This window comes from Macaca mulatta, chromosome 1, assembly GCF_049350105.2.
Source record: "Macaca mulatta isolate MMU2019108-1 chromosome 1, T2T-MMU8v2.0, whole genome shotgun sequence".
NCBI lineage: Eukaryota > Metazoa > Chordata > Mammalia > Primates > Cercopithecidae > Macaca > Macaca mulatta.
Genome location: NC_133406.1, coordinates 37789003 through 37816364, shown reverse-complemented (window position 1 = coordinate 37816364; position 27362 = coordinate 37789003). Strand labels below are relative to the sequence as shown.

At 36.5% G+C, this 27362-nt stretch overlaps 1 protein-coding gene across 1 annotated transcript in view; it reads left to right on the top strand.

Annotated features, from left to right (window-relative positions):
- Positions 1–27362, top strand: part of ACBD6 (acyl-CoA binding domain containing 6) — a 209313-nt gene that overhangs the window by 91644 nt on the left and 90307 nt on the right. Inside the window, 2 exon segments of the mRNA NM_001261348.2 lie at positions 949–1054; positions 16671–16760. Of these exon segments, the coding sequence (NP_001248277.1) occupies positions 949–1054; positions 16671–16760 (196 nt within the window).

Here is a 27362-nt window from a genome sequence, read left to right as displayed (position 1 = left end):
GATATAAGAACTCCGATGACCAGGTGTTTTGCTTTCTGATGAATGGATGCTATGGCATTGCAAGTCATAAAACACATTAGTTTGACTTTTGGAACGGAAAATGCATTCCTTTATACTTGTTCATAACATTCAGTCCACATATGGGGCAGTTTGATTGTTAATATTGTAAATTACTGATCTTTATGGGAGTCACTGATTTTTTTGAGAATCTGATTGAAACAGTTCTTCCCCCTGTACATACAACAGCCAGAAAAATGCACCTGCATTATAAAGATAATTCTGTACATTATTTAGAGAGCCCATAGATTTCATGTTAAGAACTTCTGCTTCAGATTTTGGAATAGACTGCAGCTGATTAGTCAAAAGGCAGCATAATATAATAGAAAAATGTACTATATACAAAATCAGTTGATCTAAGTGAATTCTAGCTCTTATTCTACCTTTGATAAATGTAGTACCATTTGGCAGGTCATTTAATGTCTCCTTTTTGCCTGTTTCTTCATTTGTAAAGTGAAGTTGTTGGATGAAAGATTAAGTGAATTAGCACATACAATATACTTAGAAGAGTGCTGGGTATGTAGTATGCTTCCCAGCTTTTCTTTCTAGTCTTTGATTCTACTATCTTATAAAGGATTTCTGAATTTTTTAATGCCGTCCTCTTTTTGTCTAATTGATTTTCTTTGCTTTAAGAAAATAACTTTCATGTATATTTTAAAAACTTGAGTAACAATTTATTCTCTTATCCTGTAAGGCAAGTGGGAAACTAAGAACTTTAGTCTTTTCAGGAGTTGGATGTATTACAGCTACTGAAAAACTATTACTGTTCATGTAAATTTTTTTTTAAACAGTCCATTAACATCTATGTCAGCAGCAAACAGATTGTGTTGAAAATATGTAACTTTTTTGTATTACCCAGTAAGAAAAAGACCTTTCTTTTTTTTATTCTAGGGAAGAAGACAAAAATATATTTGATTACTGCAGGGAAAACAACATTGACCATATAACCAAAGCCATCAAATCGAAAAATGTGGATGTGAATGTAAAAGATGAAGAGGTATGAAAAACATGCCCTGTTAATTATTTTCCTATGGTTGTTCTGCCCCAGTGCTTTTTCCTAAATGGTAGGCCAATGAACTACAACTCAAAGTACAGCATGGCTAAGAGTATATCAGAATATCTAAATGAGATGCTGTTACCTAGTTAAGATATGTTCTGTGATTGTGTCAAACATATTTTTATCTATGTTTTAGAAGTTACTACCTGAAATTTGTAGGAGTCTGATAGCTTCCATATGTTTATGCTAAAGAGAGAGATTATTAGCATAATAAGTGAAATCTACAGGTAATAGCAATATCTCATTTATAAATAGCTTTCTTCTGTTATTATACCTTGAACAGCTAGGTATATTGTTCTTTGCTCAATAAATGTATCTCTAGAAAACTGTGGCCGAATTTTGGTAAATCAATAATTTAAATGCTGGCCTACTAATTAAAGGAATCGTATAGTAAATTATTTTATAAAATATATTACTTCTTTTTTTTTAGAGAGAGATAGGGTCTCACTCTGTTGCCCAGGCTGGAGTGCATTGGTGCACTAATAGCTCACCGCATCCTCAAACTCATGGGCTTATGCAGTCCTCTTGCCTCAGCCTCCCAAGTAGCCGGGACTACAGGCATGTGTCGTCACTCCTGGCTAATTTTTTAATTTTTTGTGGAGATGGGGTCTTGCTGTGTCGTCCGGGTTCGTGTTGTCCTCCTGATCTCAAATGATCCTCCTGCCTCAGCTTCCCAAAGTGTTAGGATTATAGGCATGAGCCACTGTGCCTTGCCTATTACTTCTTAATTTATTTGTGTTGTGAATAATACCATTCACAAACTGAGTTTTAACTGACCCTGCATTATAGTTGTTAACAAAGAAGCAACATTTACTAATTTACTTCTAATCATTTTCTCATTCTTTGGTGATGCTGTGAAAGATTACTGAAATGGCCAAAGGTAGTAATTGTTAGGAAGAAAGCATTGAGTGATCATAGATAATCTGTAGAATAGATAATAATTAACTTATGTGTAATTCAGAGCTGCATATATAAAAGGTTAGCCCTTAATATTGTCTCACCTTTCGGCAACATCTTTCCTGTGATAATATTGTCAGTGGCATCTGGAATTGAAAATGTAAGACTATGATACTGCACAAAGGGACTAGTAATACTATGTGGTTTTCATTAAGTAAACAAAATAATACCAGGTCTTCTGATTCTAACTGGGTTTGTGGTTTTTGTCTGTTTGTTTGTTTTTTGCCTTTCAGAATCAAAATACAGGCATACCTCTGAAATATTGCAGATTCAGTTCCAGACTACTGCAGTAAAGTGACTATTGCAATAAAGCAAGTCACATGAAATTTTTGGTTTCCCAGTGCATATAAAAGTTGTGTTTACTGGGTGGACACGGTGACTGATGCCTGTAATCCCAGCACTTTGGGAGACTGAGGCGGGTGGACCACAAGGTCAGGAGCTTGAGACCAGCCTGGCCAACATAGTGAACCCCATCTCTACTAAAAATACAAAAAAAAATTAGCCAGGCATGGTGGCGGGTGCCTGTATTCCCAGCTACTTGGGAGGCTGCAGTAGGAGAAATGCTTGAACCTGGGAGGCAGAGGTTGCAGTGAGCCGAGATCGCACCATTGCACTCCAGGCTGGGTAACAGAGCAAGACTCCATCTTAAAAAACAAACAAACAAAAAAGTTGTGTTTACACTCTACAGTCATCTATTAAGTGTAGAGTAGCATTATATCTTTTAAAAAGTACATACTTGAATTTAAAATACTTTATTACTAAAAAAATTCTGACAATCATCTGGCTTGCCTTCAGCAAGTCATAATCTTCGTGGGGCAAAAGGTCTTGCCTCAGTGTTGATGGCTGCTGACTGATCACAGTGGTAGTCACTGAAAGTTGGGGTGGCTGTGGCAATGTCTTAACATAAGTCAGCAGTGAAGATAGCTACATTGATTGAGTCTTCCTTCGTAAAAGATTTCTCTGTACATGCAGTGCTGTTTGATAGCATTTTACCCACAGTGAAACTTCTTTCAAAATCGTAGCCAATCCTTTCAAACCCTGCCACTGCTTTATCAACTGAGTTTATGTTGTATTTTAAAATTTTTGTTGTTATTTCAACAATGTTCACAACATCTTCACCGGAGTAGATTGTGTCTTAAGAAACCACTTTCTTTGCTTATGCATAAGAAGCAACTCCTCATCCATTCAAGTTTTATCATGAAATTGTAGCAATTCCATCACATCTTCAGGTTCCACTTCTAATTTTAGTTCTCTTGCAGTTACGTCTGCAAGTAACTTGTCCACTGAAGTCTTGAATCCTTATCAGTGTCATCCATGAAGGTTAGAATCAACTTCTTCCAGGCTCTTGTTAATGTTGACATTTTGACCTCCTCCCATCACGCATGTTCTTAATGGATCTGGAATGGTGAATCCTTTCCAGATTTTCAGTTTGCCCATATCCATCAGAGCAATCATTGTCTGTGGCAGCGATAGCCTTATAGAATGTATTTCTTTAATAATAAAACTTGGAAGTCAAAATTATTCCTTGATCCATGGACTGCAGAATGAATGCTGTGTTAGCAAACAAGAAAACAACGTTAATTTCCTTATACATTTCCATGAGAGCTCTTGGGTGACCAAGTGCATTGTCAATGAGCAGTAACATTTTGAAAGGAATCTTTTTTTTTTTTCCTGAGCAGTGGGTCTCAACTGTAGGCTTAAAATATTCAGTAAACCATGTTGTGAAGTAAACAGATATACTGTCATTCAGGCTTTGTTTTCCCATTTCAAAAGCACAGGCAGAATAGATTGAGAGTAATTTTTAAGGGCCCTAGGATTTTCAGAATGGTAAATGAGCATTGGTTTCAACTTAAAGGCAACAGCCGCATTATCCCCTAACAAGAGTATTAGTCTGTCTTTTGAAGCTTTGAGGCCAGGTATTGACTTCTCTCCAGCCATGAAGGTCCTGGATGGTATCTTCTTTCAATAGTAGGAGTAGTCTATTTTCTCTACATTGAAGATGGTTGTTGAGTGTAGTCACCTTTATCGGTTACTTTAGCTAGGTCTTCTGGATAACTTGCTGCAGCTTCTACATCAGCACTTGGTGCTTCACCTTGTACTTTTATGTTATGGAGATGGCCTCTTTCCTTTAACCTCATGAACCAGCCACTGCTAGCTTCAGACTTTTCTTCTGCAGCCCCCTTACCTTTCTCAACCTTCATAGACTTGAGGAGAACTAGAACCTTGCCCTGGATCAGGCTTTGGCTTAAGGGAATGTTGTGGCTGGTTGATCTTCTATCCAGACCACTCACTTTTTCCATATCAACAATAAGGCTTTTTTACTTTTGTATCATTTGTATGCTCACTGGAATAGCACTTTTAATTTCCTCAAGAATTTTTCTCTGGCATTCACAAATTGGCAGTTTGGCGCAAGGGGCCTAGCTTTTGACCTATGTTGATTTTCAGTATGCCTTCCTCACTAAGCTTAATCATTTCTGGCATTTGATTGAAGGTGAGAGATGGTGCAACCCTTTTCCTTTCACTTGACACTAGGTTTTACTTGAAACGTAGCGACTATTGTATTATTGGCAAATAATTTCAATATTTTTGTGTCTCAGTCAATAGGGAAGCCTGAAGAGCGGGGGAGAGACCAGGAACAGCCAGTCAGTGGAGCAGTCAGAACACACAAAGTATCTATTGGTTAAATTTGCCATCTTTCTCAGTGTGGTTTGTAGCACTCCACAACAATTATAATAGTAACATCAAAGATCACCGATCATTACCCTAACAGATATAATAATAATGAAAAACTTTGAAATATTGCAAGAATTATCTCAGTGTGACACAGAGACATGAAGTGAGCACATCTTGTTGGAAAAATGGCAATAATAGTTGGCTTAACTCAGGGTTGCTACAAATCTTCAATTTACAAAAAACACAGTATTTGCAAAGTACAATGAAGCATAGTGCAATAAAACAAGGTATGCCTGTATAGCTTTCTTTTTTTAATAAATTCGGCATGATTGCTTCCCTTGATTTTTTTATTGTAGTTTTTTATCTTTGTGCTTGTGAGTTAAAATTTTTATAAAGTTAATACATTCATTCTTTAAAAAAAATCAAATGTTACTATTAGTCTTATAAACAAAAAGATTATCTCTTACCTGCATCCTTCTTACATTTTATTCTAGCTCCCGTAAGGCAAAAACTTTTTTTTTTTTTTTTTTTTTTAAGACAGATTCTCAGGCTGGAGTGCAGTGGCATGATCAGGACTCACTGTAGCCTCTGCCTCCTGGGCTCAAGTGATCTTCCTACCTCAGTCCCCGTGTAGCTGGGACCACAGGTGTGCACTACCACGCCTGGCTAATTTTTGTATTTTTAGTAGAGATGGGGTTTCACCATGTTGCCCAGGCTGGTCTCGAACTCCTCAGCTTTAGTAATCAGCCTGCCTCAGCCTCCCAAAGTGCTAGGATTACAGATGTGAGCCACTGCACCTGGCCAGACTTCCAGTTCTTTTAATGTGTCTTTTGCACCTTACCTACATAACTCTAAATAATATACTTCTATTTCTTGATTTTTCAACTTTAGACATTATTGATTTGTTTCTGTGTTACATTTAGATTTAACTGTTTTACTCATCTCCCTCTCTCTCTGACCCTTCTAACATAATTATATCACAACTTTTAATTTTAGCTTTCTGATTGAATCTCTGTTGAATCAATATTAATATTATTATGACTATGTAAATACTCATTGCTAAGCTGTGGATTGTCCTTATATCAGTCAGCTTTTGCTGCGGCACAAACGACCCCCATATTTCAGTTGCTTACAGCAACAAACATTTGTTTTTTGCTTATATCACTGTCTCATGAGGGGAGTGACACCATCTCATTTATATATTCTGATAATGCTCTTACTTGATTTATGTTTATCTGATATTTCAGAAGGGTTTTGGATCAGTTGAGACCGTCTGTATATTTTAGCTACTTTCATTATTAATAGTATGAGTGAAGGATGATGATAATATAACAGAAATAAATAAGTAAGCCACTTAACTTTTCAAAGTCACAGTTTTTTCACTGGAAGTATCTTGTGTGTACTATATGTTGCCTGTTAATATTTATCTTTCAAATGACACATAATACTTTATACAATGCGTGTGATAGTTTACAGAGTACTTTCACTTATTACTATATTATCTTTACAACAATTCTCTAAGGCAGATACTGTTCTTGTTTTACAGACAGGAACTGAAGTTCAGAGACCTACATTTACTTGCTCAAATCCGTATAACTGCTAAGTAGAAACCAGGTCTGGGAGAGTATTCTTCCTACCACTAGATTTTAGAAGGATAAATAAAAGGAAGAAAAAGAAGGATAAACAGTTGTCATTTGGCCTTCCTTGTGTTATGCTCTGGTTTGCAACAATTTCTTTTATAAAATATTACTAGAAGTCGAATTCATGCGTGACCTCCACAAAGATCACTGAATGGACAGCTGTGATAGGGGTGGAATAAGTGCCTAGAACACAGATAGCTTACACTAAATAACACGTATTTTGTGTGTGTAAAGATAAGGAAAACTTGTGTATTTCATTACTTTGATGTAGTGCTGCTTTCCAGATCTTCCAGTTTGTTAACCATGCAGCTACCTTTACCCTCAGCCTGCCAGAACATTGTATTTCATGAACAGATGAAGTGCTTACACATTCATAGACTGAGACGCCAAGAATTCAGTTGGGTTCTCTCATTGCTCCAAGCAGATTTCTGCCCTCTCAGCCATGACAACTCAGCCTGGGCTTTGAATACTGATGGCAAACCCTTTTATTATTAATCAGGGATTTGTATGAATTAATTTAAGAACATAAGGGAGGTGGGAGCTTAAAATCAAAATCAAACTTAACATCCCAAAATAAAATAAATGGTATTGCTTCATCACATTTAAAGCTCTAGCAAATAAAACAATTTGGTAAGCCTTGATGATGGAGTAAAAGTGTGTAGCCTCAAAATTAAACTTCTAGTTAAATACTTTTAACCCTTTCTGTTCTTTTGACATTTTCTTATTATAAGTTGGGTAACAATTATAGTTTTGAAAGGACATTCAGTTCTTTTTTGTGTTTATGTGATATTTGAACTTGAGATATTTCCCTACTGATTCCCTAAGATTCTCTGGGATAATATACATTTTTACTTAAAATCTTCATTCAGCAGGTTCAACCTAATTTTATTTTTTTAATTTTTTTTATTTTTTTTATTTATTTTTTTTGAGACGGAGTCTCGCTCTGTCACCCAAGCTGGAGTGCAGTGGCCGGATCTCAGCTCACTGCAAGCTCCACCTCCCAGGTTCACACCATTCTCCTGCCTCAGCCTCCCGAGTAGCTGGGACTACAGGCGTCCGCCACCTCGCCCGGCTAGTTTTTTGTATTTTTTTAGTAGAGACGGGGTTTCACTGTGTTAGCCAGGATGGTCTCAATCTCCTGACCTTGTGATCCGCCCGTCTCGGCCTCCCAAAATGCTGGGATTACAGACTTGAGCCACCGCGCCCGGCCTCAACCTAATTTTATGACTAAAAGTCACATTTATTGCACTTAAAATTTGCTGTGAGCACATAGAGAAATTTAATAATAATTTTAATAATAAAATGATAAGCTATATTTGTATTCCCACACATTGAAGTAAATACATTATTCGCTGATAACTATGAATTTATAATTTATAAATTATTATTTGAATACATACATTTGGATCTAAGTATTGTATATGAACAAATATATATGAAACGCCTTTTAAATAAAATGTATTTGTATTTCATAATGAAGTTATTTTATTGTACATAAGTATAATTCCTAGTGTACATATTTTATTCATTTAAGTTGTAATTACTACAAGTTGGGTATTCCTCATCTGAAAATCCAAAATCTGGAATGATCCAAAGTCTGAAACTTTTTAGCAACAGTGTGACACTCCAAGGAAATGGTCTTTGGAGCACTTTGGATTTCAGACTTTTGGATTAAGGAGGGGCAGTCAAGTATATAATGTAAATATTCCAAATTTTTTTTAAAATCTAAACTTTTAAACACTTCTGGTCACCAGCATTTGGGATAAGGGATACTCAACCTATGCAAATATAGTAAGGCATGTGTTTCTAATTTGAGAAAATTACCTGGTATTTCCTACTAGTATAGTAATTAGGGGACATTGTCTGTATTTTGCATAATAGAAAAAAGTTTCATAGTTATGCTTAGATGTTTCAGGGTCCGAGTTTATAACACCATGGTGTCATATGTACTTTTTTAAAAAAAATTAAATTACAACTTTTAGTATATTTTCAATCATTTGAGAAATGCTTGAAAATTGAATTTGAAATATGAAGGGAAAAGTTAAAGAGAAGATCTTAAAGCCTATTTATTTTTTTAAATGGTGGTTCGATTTTTATCTTTGACCCACGTTAGTACAGCTCTTCACACATACCAAATATTTTTGGTTCTTCCAGGAAAATATCTTTTAAGGGGAAGGGATGATTTCAATAATTTGTAAAAGTATATTTGAAGTATGGGGAGAATATTTGCTATCAAGCATCAGGCTCAAATTATGTTTACATAATTCTTGTCACACACATTATTTCTCAGATTAGTGTACCGTACAATCAACACTAAATACATGCTTATTGATAGTATTTAAATAGTATTTTAAATCTTTGAAGTAATTTAAATGTTTTAGATCAAATGTAACAGTGTAATATTTTAGCAAAATAGATGACATTATTCCAGTACAAATGTTTATCATCAGTCCCCCAAAAGCATTCATACATATAGTTCATTGGTTTTCCATAGATTCTTACCTAATGCACTCTCAAATTCCACTTTCATTGGGCTGCGTCTTTAGTTACATTCTTTCCTTTTCTGTCCTGTTGACAGTATAATTGTTGTCATTAGCCATTTTCTATAGTCTGTTGATTCTTTCAGATACTTTGAAGAAGGCTTACCTTTCTCTTGACTACTATTCCTTTCTTTTTCTACTTTGTTTTAAATCTGTGGCTCCTAATACAATTTGCATGCTTTTGGCTTGAGGAACTGCTGCAAACTCTGGTGAAACTGTGACAGTACTAACGTAACAGAAAAGCAAAAGATTTAAAAGGCAGGGTCAGTATACTGAGACTAAATTTATGCAGTTATATGAGATTTGAGAAAGGAAGGAAGAAAAAATGCATCCTCTTAAATAACTTTGTATATCACAGTATATGTTATTTTGGTTATATAGTTGATTAAGATGTTAATTTGAAGGAACTTTGTTTATTCACACGAATGAGAAATGCATTTCAAATTGTCTATTACGCTTATTTGCATTAATGTAGGCAGTGCCATTTAAAAATCAAGCCTATGGTCTTGCTTTGCATCAGAAACTTAGATTTAATACAAAATCAGAAAGTAGTGAAAGTAGCTTAAATCCTATGAGCTTTGGCAACTTATTTTTGGTATGCTTTAATAGTGGTGAAATATACATAAAATGTATCATTTTAATCATTTTTAAATCTACAGTTCTGTGGCATTAAATATGCTCACATGAAGCCGGGTGCCATGGCTCGCGCTTGTCATCCTAGCACTTTGGGAGACCAAGGCAGGTGGATCACCTGAGGTCAGGAGTTCAAGACCAGCCTGGCCAACATAGTGAAACCCCGTCTCTACTAAAAATACGAAAATTAGCTGGGCATGGTGGCACATGCCTGTAGTCCCAGCTGCTTGGGAGGCTGGGGCAAGAGAATCACTTGAACCCAGGAGGTAGAGGTTGCAGTGAGCTGAGATCGTGACACTGGATTCCAGCTTGGGCGACAAAGTGAGACTCACTCTCAAAAATATACATATGTATATTTTTTTTCACATGAGCCAAGTGTGGTGGCTCACACTTTTAGGCACAAGGAACTCTTGAGTGCAGGAGTTTTAAGACTAGGCTGAGCAACATACTGAGATCCAGTCTCATAATAAAAAATAAATAAATAAAACAATATATTCACATGTGTAACCACCACCACCATGCAACTTTTTTATCTTCCCCAATTGAAACGCTATACCAAGCCAGGTGCCGTAGCTGATGCCTTAATCCCAGCACTTTGGGAGGCTGAGGTGGACGGATCACCTGAGGTCAGAAGTTTGAGACCAGCTTGGCCAACATGGTGAAACCCCATTTCTACTAAAAATACAAAAATTAGTCAGGCGTGAGCTACTCCGGAGGCTGAGACAGGAGAATCTCTTGAACCCAGGAGGTGGAGGTTGCAGTGAGCCGAGATCACACCACTGCACTCCAGCCTGTGTGACAGAGGAGACTTCGTCTCAAAAAAAAAAAAAAAAGAAACTCTGTACCCATTAAACACCCCCCATTCCTCCCTTCCCCTGGCCCTTGGCAACTACCATTCTATTTTCTATCTCTGAGTTTGGCTACTCCAGGTACTTCATTTAAATGGTGTCATAACAATATTTGTCCCTTTTGACTGGTGTATTTCGCTCAGTGTAATATCTTCAAGGTTCGTTCATTTTGTAGCATGTGTCAGTTTCCTTCCTTTGTAAGATGAATAATATTCCATTGTATGCGTATACCACATTTTGTTTATTCAGATATCCGTTGATGGACATTGGTTTGCTTTTACCTTTTGACTCTTGTGAATTATGCTCTGAACATAGGTGTACACATTTTTGTTTGATTTTTTTTCCCCCAAGAGTATATTATGAAAAATTTTAAACATAAAGAGAAGTTGAATTTTACAATGAACATCTATATTTCTACCATCTGGATTCTACCATTAATATTTTACTATGCTTGCTTTACCAATATCTAGCCATTCGTCAAATCTTTATTTTTTGAAACATTTTAGAGTACACAGACAACAGTACACTTTCTTCTAAATATTTTAACAGGCATATAATTAACTAGAATTCAGTATTTGGTTTTTCTTTTAAAATAATATTTATATACAATGAAATGCACAAGTCTTAAGGGCACATTTGATGAACTTTGACAAATGCATATGCTTGTATAACTGAAGCGCCTATGAAGATATAGAATGGTGCTGTCACCCCAGAAAGTTTCCTCATGCCCCTTCCCAGCCACTCTTTTCTTTTAATCCCAAAAAGGTAACCACCATTTTGATATTATTCTACCATAGATTAGTTCTGCTTGTTCTCAAACTTTATATATATGGGATTATACATATGTACTCCTCTGTGTAGGGCATTTTTCATTCAGCGTAATGTTTTTGAGACTCATCCTATTGCTATAGTTCAGTACTTCCTTCTTTTATACTGCTCAGTATGTTCCATCATGTGAATATACCATTGTCTTATGATGGATACCTGAGCTGTTTTCATGGCAACTTCCTATTATTACTGCTATTAATTACCTTCTTTATACAGGATGAAATAATACCTCCCTTTCATCTTCCTTCACCCTTAAGTCACTGACATTATAGCTTAGTAAATTCTTGTGAAGGGATTTCTTTTTTTTTCTTCTTTTGAAACATGAGTGTCACTGTGTTGCCCAGGCTGGAGTACAGTGGCTTGATCATGGCTCACTGCAGCCATGACTTCATGGGCTTAAGCGATTCTCCTGTTGAGCTCAGCCTCCTGAGTAGCTGGGACTACAGAAGTGTGCCACCATGCCCAGCTAATTTTTGTATTTTTTGTAGAGACGGGGTTTCACCATGTTCCCCAGTCTGGTCTTGTACTTGCCTGCTTTGGCCTTCCAAAATGCTGGGACTAGGGCATGAGCCACCACACCAGCCAGATTTTTTAAAGTAGTATATTAGAAATCTTTCTCAATTTCCTGACAAATTAGCAACACCATTTTTCCCTACCCTAGATCTTTGCCAGTGAAAGAGATCCAGTAGTTACTGATTTTAAGTGTATATCACACATACTGGTGTATGGTTTTCTTTTTAATGCTGGTAAGTAAATTATCCCAGAAGGAGTCATTGGCTTCCATGCTAGGTATATCTTGAGATGTTAGACTATCTTTCAATCTTATTCGTAAGTTTTTGAAACAACATTGTCATTTCACTATGGACAGGGAAGTGAAAGAAGGAGGCATTGTGTAATTTCTGGTGGTTGCAGGTAGCGGAGTTCTCACTATGGCCAGCTGCTACAGTAGTAGCAGCAAAAGGTAGAAGATAGTACAGAGGAGATGGGGACATTACAGGTTGTTGGTAGGTGAAGTCAATCTCTACTACAATTATAAATTGATACCCAATTTTTTTGCAGAGAGAAATTCACGTCCACCTGTTTGCAGTATTTCATTTGCTAATTAGACAGTACCATACCATATACCATATGTGTTTGATAGAATGACAGAAAGACAACTCTTACAAATTTAAATATACCAACTTTGCCATGTTTTTATCTATTGTATATATGGTATACATACTTTGAATTTGATCTCAAAATACCGTAAGAACATCAAGACTCATTTTATAATAGAATCTGCTTCCTTCCCTCCTCTCCCCTCACCCACTCCCCCCCCCCTTTTTTTTTTTTTTAATTTGACAGAATTTTGCTCTGTTGCCCAGGCTGGAGTACAGTGGCATGATCTCATCTCACTGCAACCTCCACCTCCCCAATTCAGGCATTTCTCCTGCCTCAGCCTCCCAAGTAACTGGGATTACAGGCACACGCACCACCACACCCCGCTAATTTTTTGTATTTCTAGTAGAGACAGGATTTTGCCATGTTGGCCAGGCTTGTCACAAACTCCTGACCTCGGGTAATCTGCCCTCCTTGGCTTCCCAAAGTGCTGGGATTACAGAAATGAGCGACCGTGCCTGGCCAGAATCTCCTCTTTTTTAAAATTTTGTGATACTGAGGAGAAAAGTCTAATTAAAAAAAAAATTCTACTTAGTTTAAGGATGAGTTACTACGGAAATCAGAGAAGCATTTCATATATTAAGATGTGCTCTCTGTATTTTCCAGAAGGTATGAAAGTAATACCACTTAATAGGTTAGCTGCTACCCTGCACTTTCAAAGCACTTTAGAGTCATTCATCTGTCTGAGGTAGGACAGTGTTAGCACCCTTGGTTAATAGATGAGAATTCTTTTTCCCCTGCATTTTACTGTATTTGAGTTCCAGAATTTATTCAGAGCTCTCCAGTGTTTGTGGTCTTCTGGTGGCCTAACAAAGGTTCCTTTTAATAATGGCTCTCCCTCACCAATCTCCTGAATGCTTCTGGGATATTTTTCCAGAAGAGTTTTTAAAATTAGAAACAAAGAATTGTCACTTATTGTGGTAGCAATAAAAATAAATTTAACTTGAAAATTTATAAGAGATTATATCACTCATGGAAAAAGAGAAAATAATTATATAGACAAATAGGTAAACTATTTGATAAATTTAGATAAAGTCTTAGAAGATATACCTTTAATGCACACCTAATTCATGGTTTTCCTTCTGGAGAAGAGATTATGGAATTCTTTACCTAAAATAATTTAATAATTGTATTGAACTAGGTGCGTTTGTGGTTAACAAAGGAAAGAAACCACAGGTGTTTATTTCCTGATTTTATCATGATTAATTATAAGGATAGCATCTCTGCAAATTACTGGTTATGTTAGTGAGTGAATAATAAATTAGAGTATGTTTATAGGAATTTTATAATTTGAAGAAGTAAAAGGTATCACAGATACCTCATTGTGCTGGTTTTTGTTCATTTAAATATAGAGCATCTTGAAGGTTAAAATTCCAAAGCCTGATTTGTTTTGTCTGTGTTTGTTTACAAGTATGTTTAATCCTACTCTTGTTTTTGAGCTTTGTAATACTGCATGGAATATTAATCATTATGTGATCTTAATGTAGATATCTTCAGTGCTTCCACAGAAAGTCATTGTCAGAGAATTCATTCTAATTCAAGGTTAATTAGTGTACCATTAAAATAATGTGTTACAAGAATTAATTGCATTGCAGGTCAGAAAATGTGTTAAAAAGTATGGTGTAAATGTCTGAGAGCACATCATCCTTTTTAAAACATTGCTATACATGTGCCCCGCTTCTGGAAAATATATCCAAAGTGAAAATCACTACGGAGGTCCAGTCATAGGTGTTTCCCCTAAAGTAAATTTTTGGCACCACATGGAAAATTTAAAATATGGGAAATTTAAAATATAACACCCATTAACAGTAAAATGTGTTACTTGTCAGCTTTACCATTGAAACAGCTAAGGATTTATATTTTAGCTTTAGTTGATATAACCCTATTGGGTCAAACCTAAGGAAAATTCAGGAACGTGGCTGAGAGATATAAATTATCTATACATCTTATGGTAAAAGTACAAGACATATGTTGTCCTACTTAACTATTATGTAGTTTTTGTAAGTACCCTATGTAAATATATCACACATCGTCTTGACTATGTAGTAACTCTTGTCTGTAGTTTAAGCTAATAGCCATAAGATGCACACTTACAATTAGAACTAAAAATGATAGACTTTGAAATTTTGTCTGATTCTTTTAATGTATTAATAAATGCTGTGAAACAATAACGTGGACCTGTAGAATATTTTATTCATTAGTATTTGTTCAGAGTCTCATTAAAATATCTAATTGTTCATATGGAGGATTTCTGAATTAAGGCCCTAGTAACAGCAGATCACATTAGAGCTACAAAAATTTTAACATAGGAAACTGCTGTACATTTTCACCTGGACTTTTAGAATTGTCTCCACTAAAAAATAACTCCTGGCTGGGCGTGGTGGCTCATGCCTGTAATCCCAACACTTTGGGAGGCCGAGGTGGGCGGATCACAAGGTCAGGAGTTCGAGACCAGGCTGGCCAACATGGTGAAACCCCGTCTCTACTAAAAAAAAAAAAAAAAAATACAAAAATTAGCTGGGTATGGCGGCGGGTGCCTGTAATCCCATCTATTTGGGAGGCTGAGGCAGGTGAATTGCTTGAAACTGGAAGGCGGAGGTTGCAGTAAGCAGAGATCCTGCCACTGCACTCCAGCCTGGGCAAAAGAGTGAAACTCCATCTCAAAAATAAAATAAATAGAATAAAATAAAAATAACTCCTACTGGGCTCTGAACAAGGCAAAATAAAATAGTTTTGATACTGTAAATTGTGAATGATTTGCCTACATTTTTTCACTGCTTTCCTCCCTCTTAGGATTTTGCGTAAGCCTGTTAGAAAACAGGTATTCACAGGTAAATAAAAGTAAATCAAGCAAATGAAAGCAAAAGAAGACAATTTGTAGGGAAGAAGTTTTCCTACTTTGTTGTTTGTTTAAAGAATAGATCCTAGTTTAATTAGTTGAACTAACAGGTGTGTGAAGAGAGTCTGGATGATAAAAAGAATGAAGGCAGTTTTAGAAAAGCTGTTTCTTGAAAGGTGCTTTTTACTTTAAATCAATCCTTGCCCCAGCTTATATCTATTTAAGTCTTTCCTAAAATGACATAAAGTAGGGATTTCAACTTAATGTGGAAAAACATTCCATTCTTTATAAATGACAACATCATCACCATCCTCAGAAAGTAGTAAGCCATGCATCACTCATTTATTCAGAAAAACCCTTAGCTTTTGGGGTTTTGTTTATTCTTTTGAACCAAGTAGGCTTTTTTTCATTAACTAAAACAAGATTTAGCAGTAGAGAATAGAAATAACACATGTAATAGTAACTGTGAGTCTTTGGTAGACAAATGTTAAAATTAATATTTCGTATTTAGTATTTGTCTCCTAATAGTTAATCATCCATTCTCTTTTACAAGTGGCTTTCACAGTCAGCTGTTTGATGATAGACACTAATAGATTGTACTAGTGTTTTTGAGGTATTTCAGAGTGTAAACTTGCAATAGTAAGGAGAAATGCTTATTTTCAAACTGGTTTAATCTTTTTAAGGAATAAACTTGAGGAAATTTAGATATAGTACATTTGGATTATGATTTCTACCTAGGTTTAAGTTCTTGCTTTTTTATTCTTATGAATTCATTGGACATAATATTTTAGAAAACTGGAATTTATAAAGTACAGTTTACAAAGCATTTTCTTATAGTTCATTTAGCAGGTATTATTGATATTATTGTTGTTATTACTATCATCGCCACTCTGTAAGTGAACTGGTTGAGCTGAAAGCAGGCATTGGGCTAGTACAGATCCAGAAGTAGATATTGGGGCTTCGCATTGATTGTTTTCGTTGTTGTTGTTTTTGAGATGGAGTTTTGCTTTGTCACCCAGGCTGGAGTGCAGTGGTACGATCTTAGCCCACTGCAACCTCCGCCTCCCTAGTTCAAGCAATTCTCCTGCCTCAGTGTCCCAGGTAGCTAGGATTACAAGCACCCATCACCATGCCCGGCTAATTTTTGTATTTTTAGCAGAGACAGGGTTTCACCATATTGGCCAGGCTGGTCTTGAACTCTTGACCTCAAGTGATCCACCCGCCTCGGCCTTTCAAAGTGCTGGGATTACAGGCAGGAGCCACCGTGCCCTGCCCCATTGATTGTTTATTGCTTTTCCTGTGGTGCATTTTTATATCAATCATTCTTAGAATAATTAACCCATACTTTTACATATTTCCTTGTCTTTCCTAAAACATTATATCTTTTACATGGCCCCACCACTGAGATAACAAATTCATTTATCTTATTCTGTGTTTTAGGGTAGGGCTCTACTTCACTGGGCCTGTGATCGAGGACATAAGGAGCTAGTCACAGTCTTGCTGCAACATAGAGCTGACATTAACTGTCAGGTAAGAGTGACAAAATAAAGAAGAGCTTTTATTTTTTAAATTGAAGTATAATTCACATAACATAAAATTTACCAGATAAACTCTTTTGAAATGTGCAATTCAGTGGCGTTTAGTACATTTCACAATGTTGTGGAATCATTGCTATTATATAGTTCCGTAATACTGTTGTCACTGCAGAAGAAAACCCTGTTCCCACTAAGCAGTCACTTTAAATTTTTTTTATTTCTCCCTTTGCCCCAGACCTTGGCAACCACTAATCTGCTTTCTGTTTCTATAGATTTGCCTATTCTGGATATTTTATATAAATGGAATCATAACAATTATGGTTGTGTTTGACTTCTTTTACTTAGCATAATGTTTTAAAGGTGTATCTATATTGTTATATGGTGACATGTAACAATACCTCATTCCTTTTTACGGCTGTATTTTTTGAATATCCCACGTATTTATCCATTAATCAATTGATGGATTGATGGGCAGTTTGGGTTGTTTCTGTCTTTGGCAGTTGGGAATAATGCTACCGTGAACATTTGTGTACTTGTGTTTTTGTTTGAATACCTGTTGTCAGTTCTTTTGGTTGTAGACATAGGAGTGGAATTACTGGGTTATAAAGTAATTTGATGTTAACTTTTTGAGCAACTGACAAACTGTTTTTCATAGGAGCTACACCATTTTTCATGCCCGGCAGCTATGTATGATGCTTCCAGTTTCACCACATCCTCACCAATACTTGTTATTTTCGCTTTTTAAAAAATAACTATCTTAGCGGGTATGAAATGATGTCTCATCATGGTATAACTTTGATTTGCATTTCCCTAATGACTAATGATATGGAGTATCTTTTCACATGCTTGTTGACTATTTGCATATATTTTTGGAGAAATGTCTAAGTCTTTGCCCACTTTAAAGTGATTTGTTTGTCTTTTTGTTGTTGAGTTGTAGGAGTTTTTTTATATATTCTGGAATCTAGACCCTTATCAGTTACATGATTTGCAAGTATCTTCTCCCTTTTTGTGGGTTTTCTCTTTATTTTCTTGATAGTGCCTTTTGATGCATAGGTTGTAAATTTTGATGAAATTAATTTATTATTTGTTTTCTCTTTTTTCCTTTTGTTTATGGTGTCATACTTTAGAAACCATTGCCAAATCCAAGGTCATAGAACCTAAGATTTTGGTTTTCTTTCTCCTTTTTATTGTGGTAAAATACTCATAAAATTTACCATTTTAACCATTTTAAGTGGAGAGTTAATGTGGCACTAAATACGTTTATATTGTGTGCGCCCATCGCCACCACCCATCTCCAGAACTTTTTCATCCCCCACAACTGAAACTCTAACCATTAAACACTAATTTCCTATTCCTCCCTTTTCTCAGCCCCTGGCAACTACCATTCTACTTTCTATTTCTGTGAATTTGACTGCTCTAGGTACCTCATATAAGTGGAATCATACAAAATTTGTCCCTTTTTGACTGGCTTATTTCACTCAGCATAACATGATCAAGGTTCATCCATGTGGTTGCATGTGTCAAAATTTCCTTCCCTTTTAAAGCCGAATGTTATTTGTATGTATTTACAGTACTTTGTTTATTCCCATATCTATGGGCAGTTGGTTTGCTTTTACCTTTTGGCGATTATGAATAACGATACTGTGAACATAGATGTACAAATGTCTGTTCAAGTCCCTACTTTCACTTCTTTTGAGTATATACCCTAGAAATAGAATTGCTGGATCGTATGATAATTCTACGTTTAATTTTTTGAGGAATTGCCATAATATTTCCCACAGTAGCTGCACCATTTCACATTTCCACCAGTAATACATAGTAATACATTCGAATTTCTCCACATCCTTGCCCACACTTGTTATTTTCTGTGTTTTTGACAATAGACATCCTAATGACTGATTTGGGTGCCTTTTATTTCGTTTCCTTGCCTAATTGCTCCAGCTGGGCCTTCCAGTACTAGGTTCAATAGAAGTGGTAACATAGGCATCTTTGTCTTTTTACGCTTAGGTTCTGGAAAAAGCTAAAAATAAAAATAAAAAAAATCACACAACACTGTTGTTACCATAAACCATGGTAATATCATCATTAAATTTGACTACCTAGTCTTCTGGTCTTTATCTTCAGAATACCTCCTATTTCACAGAGAAAGTAGAATAAATGTTTATGACCAACCCAGATCTCACCAGTAGCTCCAGACACACATATCTCTTCTTTGATGTCCCTCAGACACTTCAAACGCACAATATCTAACACTAAACACCAGCATCCCTCAACAGCCCACCCTTCCCTGCCCGCCACTCACCGTAATTGGCACCATCATCCAACAAGTTCCCAGGAGAATGTGTCATAATTTAGTTAACTAGTACCATATAAAGGGACTGTAACAGTTTATACTTCGACCAGCAATGTGTGAGAGAATTCCTGTTTCTCCAGCCCTGCCAAATAGTTCATCATAACACTTTTTGTTCTCTGCCTGTTTGATGAATGGTATATCATATTTTTAATATAGCTTTTCCTCAGTTTCCCATTGTGTTGATGGTATTTTTCTCCTTACAGGAACTTTTTATATAGTAAGGAAAATCAGTTTCTTTGTGTTATAATTGTTAAAAATTTCCCCCACATTTTCTTCTAGTATTTTTATTATTTCATGGTTTTTATCAACTCATCTAGAATTGATATACGTATCCTATGTATGTAATAGGAATTTTACTTTTGTCCAAATGGTGCCAACTTTATTTTTGTCCAAATGACTAGCAAGTTCCAGTAATGTTTATTGAATCATTGGTATCTTTCCTATAGCAATTTGAACTGTCTTATCATAGTCTCAATTCTTTTATGTATTTCAGTCTATCTTGGGGGCTTGTTCTTCCATTCCATTGCTCTGGTTTTCTGTTCATGTATTCGTGCTACACTGTTTTAAGTATTATAGCTTCAAAATATATTTTTAAATCTGGTTGGGCAAATTCTTTCACTACTCATTCAAAATAGTTTCTACTATTTTTGCTTATTTATTTTTCTGTGTAAATTTCAAAATCATTTTTTCAATGCCCAACTTTCCCTACCACTATTACCACTAAGTTAAAACAACAAACAAGAAGAACTGGCCAGATGCGATGGCTCATGCCTGTAATCCTAGCACTTTAGGAGGCTGAGTCAGGAGGATCACTTGAGACCAGGAGTTTTAGACTAGCCTGGGCAACATAGTGAGACCCCATCTCCACAAAATTTTTTTTAAAAAATTGGATGTAGTGGTGGGTGCCTGTAGTCCTAACTACTCTGGAGGCTGAGGTGGGAGGATCACTTGAGCCCAGGAGTTTGAGGCTACAGTGAACTATGATTGCACCACTGCATTCCATCCTAGGTGACAGAGCACAAGACCCTAGCTCTAAAAAACAACAAAACAATTTTTTTTTTTTTTTTTTTTTTTTTGAGACGGAGTCTCGCTCTGTAGCCCAGGCTGGAGTGCAGTGGCCGGATCTCAGCTCACTGCAAGCTCCGCCTCCCGGGTTCACGCCATTCTCCGGCCTCAGCCTCCCGAGTAGCTGGGACTACAGGCGCCCGCCACCTCGCCCGGCTAGTTTTTTGTATTTCTTAGTAGAGACGGGGTTTCACCGAGTTATCCAGGATGGTCTCGATCTCCTGACCTCGTGATCCGCCCGTCTCGGCCTCCCAAAGTGCTGGGATTACAGGCTTGAGCCACCGCGCCCGGCCCAAAACAATTTTTTTAACCAAACACATTGTTTGGAGATATTGTATATGGAAATTTCCCCAAGTTAGGCATTGCCTTAGGTTTTTGCCTTGCGGATTTCTTATGTTCTGTTTGTTTGGGTAGTGTGAGACAGACAATCCAAAAGCTATAAGTGGCTTTATAGAACATTCTTTACTAAACACCAAGCTTTAATGCAAAGTAAAAGTTCGATGTAGGTTTTTAGGACGGATCTGTTAGTATTATATGCCTGGCACAATGTTTTCCTTTGTATTCACATGACCATTGTGTATAGCCGCCAGCTTTGATTCTCTTTTGACAGTCATAATCTATACAATCTAACTTTAGTTAATGGGATGCTTTTGGCTTTTCCAGTTTGAGTTGCTAACATGCTTCGAAGTCAGAGGGCTTCTGGAGGTTAGCTCTCAGAATAGCTCTTTCCCTTGTAATATCTTCTTTGGTTTCGTTATTGAAAACTCTTTTCAAATATAGACAATACAAACATAATAAATGGAAGGAAAGGTTCATCTCCCTCATGACTCAATATTTCTCAAACAACATTATTATTGACTGGCCTATTGGTTGCCAAAAAGGAAAATCAATTTTATTAGAAGTATTTGCTTGGCCACAGATCTTAGTACTAACTCAGCACAGACAGTCTGATGTTATCAACTATCTGAAGACTAATTTTTACCATTAGTCTGAAACGAAGCAGTAATTAGAGATATGTCAAAGTCTACTCTGTGTTTTCCTGTCATTTTTTACCCTTCAGTCTGTCTCATACATTTTTTTTTTTTTTTGTACTGCCGCTTCTATTTTGTGTGACTGTGATGGAATTGAAACTTGAAATTTTATTTCTAAGGAAGATGCTGTATGGATTTCGTTTGTTATCTGACAGTGTTATGGATACAGTTTTGTCTCTTCCACTGCTTGGTACTGATTTTTAGTTCCACTCTGGAACTTAGGTTCATACCACATATGGGATTCGGATATGGCTTACATGCACGTGTGTGTGCGCATGCGCGCACACACACACACACCCTTCTCTGACTTCTTGAGTAACTTTGATTTTTCAAGCCCTGAAGAAAGATTAAAACTACCCCCAAAGCACATTAAAAGGTATTTGAATGCTGAACATTTATTGGTAGGAGGAGTAGGAGCATCTGTGGTGTATGTGTCAGTACTGTGTACTGGTGTTATGCAGTTTAAAAGAAAAACATTTTGTTTAAGTGGTACAGAAATGTATAAAGGTTTTATGACATATACATTATATAAGCTTACAGTTTAGAGACTACCCTGTGCCCTCTCAGTGAATACCTTGTGCCTATCTGTGTCTTATAAAAGATTCCAAAAACATGAGAAAAGTATAAAGCAATAAATAAAACCATCTGTAATCCCATTACATAGTGCGTATCTGTGTGCAGTGGGGTGGGTAGGATATAACAAGTATTTAGTGTTTACTGTGTGTCAAGAATTTTATGTGTATTGTCTCTTTTAGTCATTGCATCAATCCCATAATGTGCATATATTATGCTCTACATTTTACGGTGAAGAAACAGGAGCTTAAAGGAGTTACAGAGCTAGTGCAGGCCAAAGCCTAGATTCGAATATTCTAACTCCAAAGCCCAAGCTCTTAACCTCTTCACTGTAAAATTTGAATATATTTCATTTTCATCTTTATTTTTTTCTACTTACATGTATATATTTTAAAGGTATTTAGTATAATGTACATAAAGTATTTTTCTTCATTAATTAAAATTAAGTCAAATAAAATCAGTGAGGTAAATGTACACAAATCTTAAGGATATGGTGCAATGCGTTTTATATACATACACACACACACACACACACACACACACATACACATACCCTTGTGTAACTACCACCTATTTCAAATTAGAACATTCCTGGGATCCCTAGAAAATTTGTTCCCTAAAGTTACTTCCTGTCAATATCCATCCTTCACTTCCACCCTGAGGTGACTATTATTCTGAACTTCTGTGACCCCTGATTAGTTCTAACTCTTCTTAAAATTCAAATATTTGGAATAATAAAGTATATATACTTTTGGATTAAGCTTATTATGTTCAATATAACATTTGTGAGAGTCATCCATGTTACATGTATCAATTGTTCCCTTATTGCTGTATAACATTTCATTGTATGTATATACCACAATTTTATCTGTTCTCCTGTTGGTGGACATTTAGATGTCTTTTTTTTCCTTCAGTGTTTGGCTATTATGAATAAAAGAGCTGTGAGCTTTCTTGAATGTGGACATATACACGTGTATTTTCATTCCTCTTAGGTATATACCTAGGAGTAGAATTGCTGGGTCATGGCATAACTCTGTTTAACCTTTTGAGGAACTGCCTGTTGTTTTTCAAAGAGGCTGCACCATTTTATGTTCTTAGCAGCAATGTATGAGAGTTCTAGTTTGTCCACATCCTTGCCAATACTTATCATCTGTGTTTTTGATTATGCTATCCTAAGGTATGGGAAGAAGCATCTCACTGTGGTTTTGATTTTCATTTCCTTGATGGTTAATGGTGTTGAGGATCTTTTCATGTACTCATTGGTCATTTGTGTATGTTCATTGTGGAAATTTCTATTCAGATTTTATGCTTATTTAAAAAATGGTGTTATTTGTCTCTTTATTATTGAGTTATAAGAGTTACATGTTTTGGATACAAGTCCCTTTTCAGATGTATGATTTGCAGATACTTTCTTCAGTTCATTGAATTATCTTTTTACTTGCTCGAAAGTGTCCTTTAAAGCATAAAAGTTTTAAATTTTTATGGTCTTATTTATTTTGGGGTTTTTTTTTTGTGGTTTTAAGAAATCATTGTCTAATCAAAGATCATGATGATTAAGCCTTTTTCTTCTAAGAATTTTATAGTATTATCTCTTACATTGAAGTCTTTGATTATTTTGAGTTAATTGGGTAGAGTGTGAAGTAGGGGTCTAACTTCATTCTTTTACATATGGATATCCAGTTATTTCACCACTGTTATTGAAAAGACTGTTCTTTCCCCCATTAAGTCATTGTAGCACTCTTGTCAAAAATAAATTTGTTTATAAATATGAAGGTTTATTTCTAGATTCTTAGTTTTATTCCATTGATCAATATGTCTTTCCTTATGTTAATACCACACAGTCTTGATTACTATGCCTTTGCAGTAAGTTTTGAAATTGAAAAGCGTGATTCTTCCACCTTTTTTCAAGGTTGTTTTGGCTATTCTGGGCTCCATGAATTTCCATGTGAATTTTCGGATCAGTTTGTTCATTTTTGCAAAAAAAAAAATCTTTGCAGTGAAGATTTTAATAAGAATTGCATTGAATCTATAGATCAGCTTGGGGAGTAGTACCATCTTAAAATATTAAGTCCATGAATACATGATGCCTTCCCATTTATTTAGGTCTTATTTAATTTCTTTCAGTGATGTTTTATAGTTTTCAGTGTACAAGTCTTACACTTCTTTTGTTAAATTTATTGCTAAGTATTTTATGTTTTTGATGTTATAGATGGAATTGTTTTCTTCATTTTCTTTTCTGATTGTTCATTCTTTTTTTTTTTTTTTTTTTTTGAGACGGAGTCTCGCCCTGTCGCCCAGGCTGGAGTGCAGTGGCCGGATCTCAGCTCACTGCAAGCTCCGCCTCCCGGGTTTACGCCATTCTCCTGCCTCAGCCTCCCGAGTAGCTGGGACTACAGGCGCCTGCCACCTCAGCCGGCTAGTTGTTTGTATTTTTTAGTAGAGACGGGGTTTCACCGTGTTAGCCAGGATGGTCTCCATCTCCTGACCTTGTGATCCGCCCGTCTCGGCCCCCCAAAGTGCTGGGATTACAGGCTTGAGCCACCGTGCCCGGCCGCTTGTTCATTCTTAAGGTATAGAAATACAATTAATTTTTGGCCAGGCATTATGAGTCACACCTGTAATCTCAGCACTTTGGAAGGCCAAGGCAGGAGGATGACTTGAGGCCAGGAATTTGAGACTAGCCTGGGCAACATAGTGACACTGTGTTGCTACAGAAATTTAAAAAAAAAAAAAAAAAAGGTCTGTGTTTATTGATCTGTATCCTGCATTCTTTCTGAATACTTCTATTAGTTCTGACAGTTTATTACTGGATTCCTTATAATTTTTATATACAATATTGTGTCATTTGCAAATAGAGATAGTTATATTAGCTGCATAAAACCAGATGGGAAATACTCCTTTATTCTCTGAAAGAGTGCATTTAAGGTTAGTATTAACTATTCTTTAATGCTTAGATAAGGGGTCTTCAGTTCCAGATAAGACTTATTTCTCCCTATTCTTCCTATTCAGTTCAGATTTAAAACGCTGGACATATACAGCAAATAAACGTAAGAAGACTAAAGGGTTAGAAGAAGAGAGCTGACTGACTAGGGACCTCAAGAATTGAGAAATGACACTGTGGTGATTTCTCTGGGTTTTCCTTTTGTTTCTTTATAAGCTGAGGTGTTCTCTGGAGAAGCCCACAACCCAGAAATACCAACAGGTGCAGAGAAGAAAAGCCTGTTGTCTCTTGCCAAAGGACAGGAAAAGGGGCAATCTAACAGAACAGAACTCTTCAACAATACCCATCCTACCCCAGCCAAATACATGGAGGAAGAATATGCCACCCTCTTGCTTGGAGGCTGAAAGGGAAGCCTAGACATCCCTGGCTCGTGGTAGCAAGCAGTGCTTCTCTTCTCCATCAAGGTGTTATCAACAGATGCTGAATAAGAACCTTGGGCTTTCAGTTCCTGCCCAGTGGTAGCAGGGAGTGATTTCCTTTCCTCACCAGGGTGGTGCCAGAAGAGGCCAAATGGGAAGCCTAGACTTTCATATCCTGCCCAGAGGTAGCAGGTGATACTCCCCTTCTGTCATAAGTGTGGTGTCAGTGGAGACCAAGTGGTAAGCTTGGATATCCATCACCTCCCACCCTGGAATTACAGGCAATAATAAGGTAGTACTTCTCCCCTTCCCAAATAGGGAGTGATGGTGTGGGGGAGAATTTTAGAGAGAAGGGAGCTGGAGAAAGATGCTTTAAGCTTGTATGTAGAGTTCTGTAAAGATCCCAGAGTGACTCATACATTATACTGACCAAAATTAACATGACAGAAGGGTTGAGAACTGAACTACAGTGTGGAATAGTGCCTACATTTTCACATTGACCTCTAGGTAGCACACAATCAAGGCAGACCCAAATAGTATTGTAAGGGCTCTGAAAATGAAATTATTGTTGGAACTAAAACTCCTAAAAGTAGATCAGGACCTGCACAAGAAACCCAAATAGAGAAACTGCCTGCTAAACTAGAAGATTTAAATAGAATACAGATTCACATACTCAAAATTGAAAATTAGTCATCATACCAAGAACCTGGAAAATCACAACTCGAATGGTGAAAGGAGGTCAACATACACCAAACAGTGAGATGTTGACATTATCTGACAAAGGTTTTAGAACAGTCATCATAAAAATGTTTCAATGAGTAGTTACAAACATTCTTGAAACAGATGGAAAAAAACCCAGAAAATCTCAGCAAAGGAATAGGAGATCTAAAAAGGAAATAAATGGAAATTATAGAATTGAAAATATAATAGCTGAAATAAAAATTCACTGGATGCACTCAATACTAGATGGAAATGATAAAAAGATCAGTGAACTTTAAGCAAAGTATATAATTTGAACATCAGAGAGAAGTAGATGGAAAAGAAATTAACAGAGCCTCCAGGACTGTGGGACAATTGTAAAAGATCTAACTTTTTTTGTCATCAGAGTGCTAGAAGGAAAGGAGAAAGAGTGTGGAACTACAAAAAATATGCAAAGAGTTACTGGCTGAAAACTTCCCAAATTTGATAAAAGGCGTAAACCTATAGATTTAAGAAGCTGAGAGAACCATAGACAGATATACCTGAAAAAATTCACAGCAAGACACATTAAAATCAAGCTTTGGGAGATTAATGAGAAAAAAAAACAACATTGAAAGCAGAAGGAAAAAGTACATTGCAGATGCTCCTCAATTTATGATGGGCTTACATCCTGATAAAACCATCATAAGTTGAAAATATCTTAAGTTGAAAATGCACTTAATACACCTAACCTATCTCATAGCTTAGCCACTGAATGCATTTATTTGTTTATTTATTTATTTTTGTGAGGCAGTGTCTAGCTCTGTCGCCCAGGCTGGAGTGCAGTGGCGCAATCTTGGCTCGCTGCAACCTCTGCCTCCTGGTTTCAAGCAGTTCTCCAGCCTCAGCCTCCAGAGTAGCTGGGGCCACACTCGGCTAATTTTTGTATTTTTAGTAGAGATGGGGTTTCACTGTGTTAGCCAGGCTGGCCTCGAACTTCTGACATCAAGTGGTCCACCCGCCTCAGCCTCCCAAAGTGCTGGGATTACGGGCGTGAGACATTGCGCCCAGCCTTTTCTATCCTTTTACTTGTACCATATGTGTGTTAGTCTTCTTGGTCCGCTATTACAAAATACACAGACTGAATAGCATAAACAACAGATATTTATTTTCCCACAGTTCTGGAGGTTCTAAATCAAAGATAAAGATGCCAACAGGGTTGGTTTCTGGTGAGGCCTCTCAACTTGGCTTGTAGATAGCCACCTTCTTGCTGTGTCCTCACGGGCCTTTCCTCTGCTCATATTTGGAGAGATCTCTAGTGTCTCTCTCTTGTAAGGGCACCAGCCCTTTCACATTAAGGCCACACCTTTATAACCTAATTTAACCCTGATTAGCTCTTTAAAGGCCCTGTTTCTAAATTTAGTCATATTGAGGGTTAGGGCTTCAACATAGGAATTGGGTGTGGGGGAGCACATTTTAGTTCATAACACTGTATCTTCATATTTAAGGCATGTCTCTTATAAACAGTGTGTAGTTG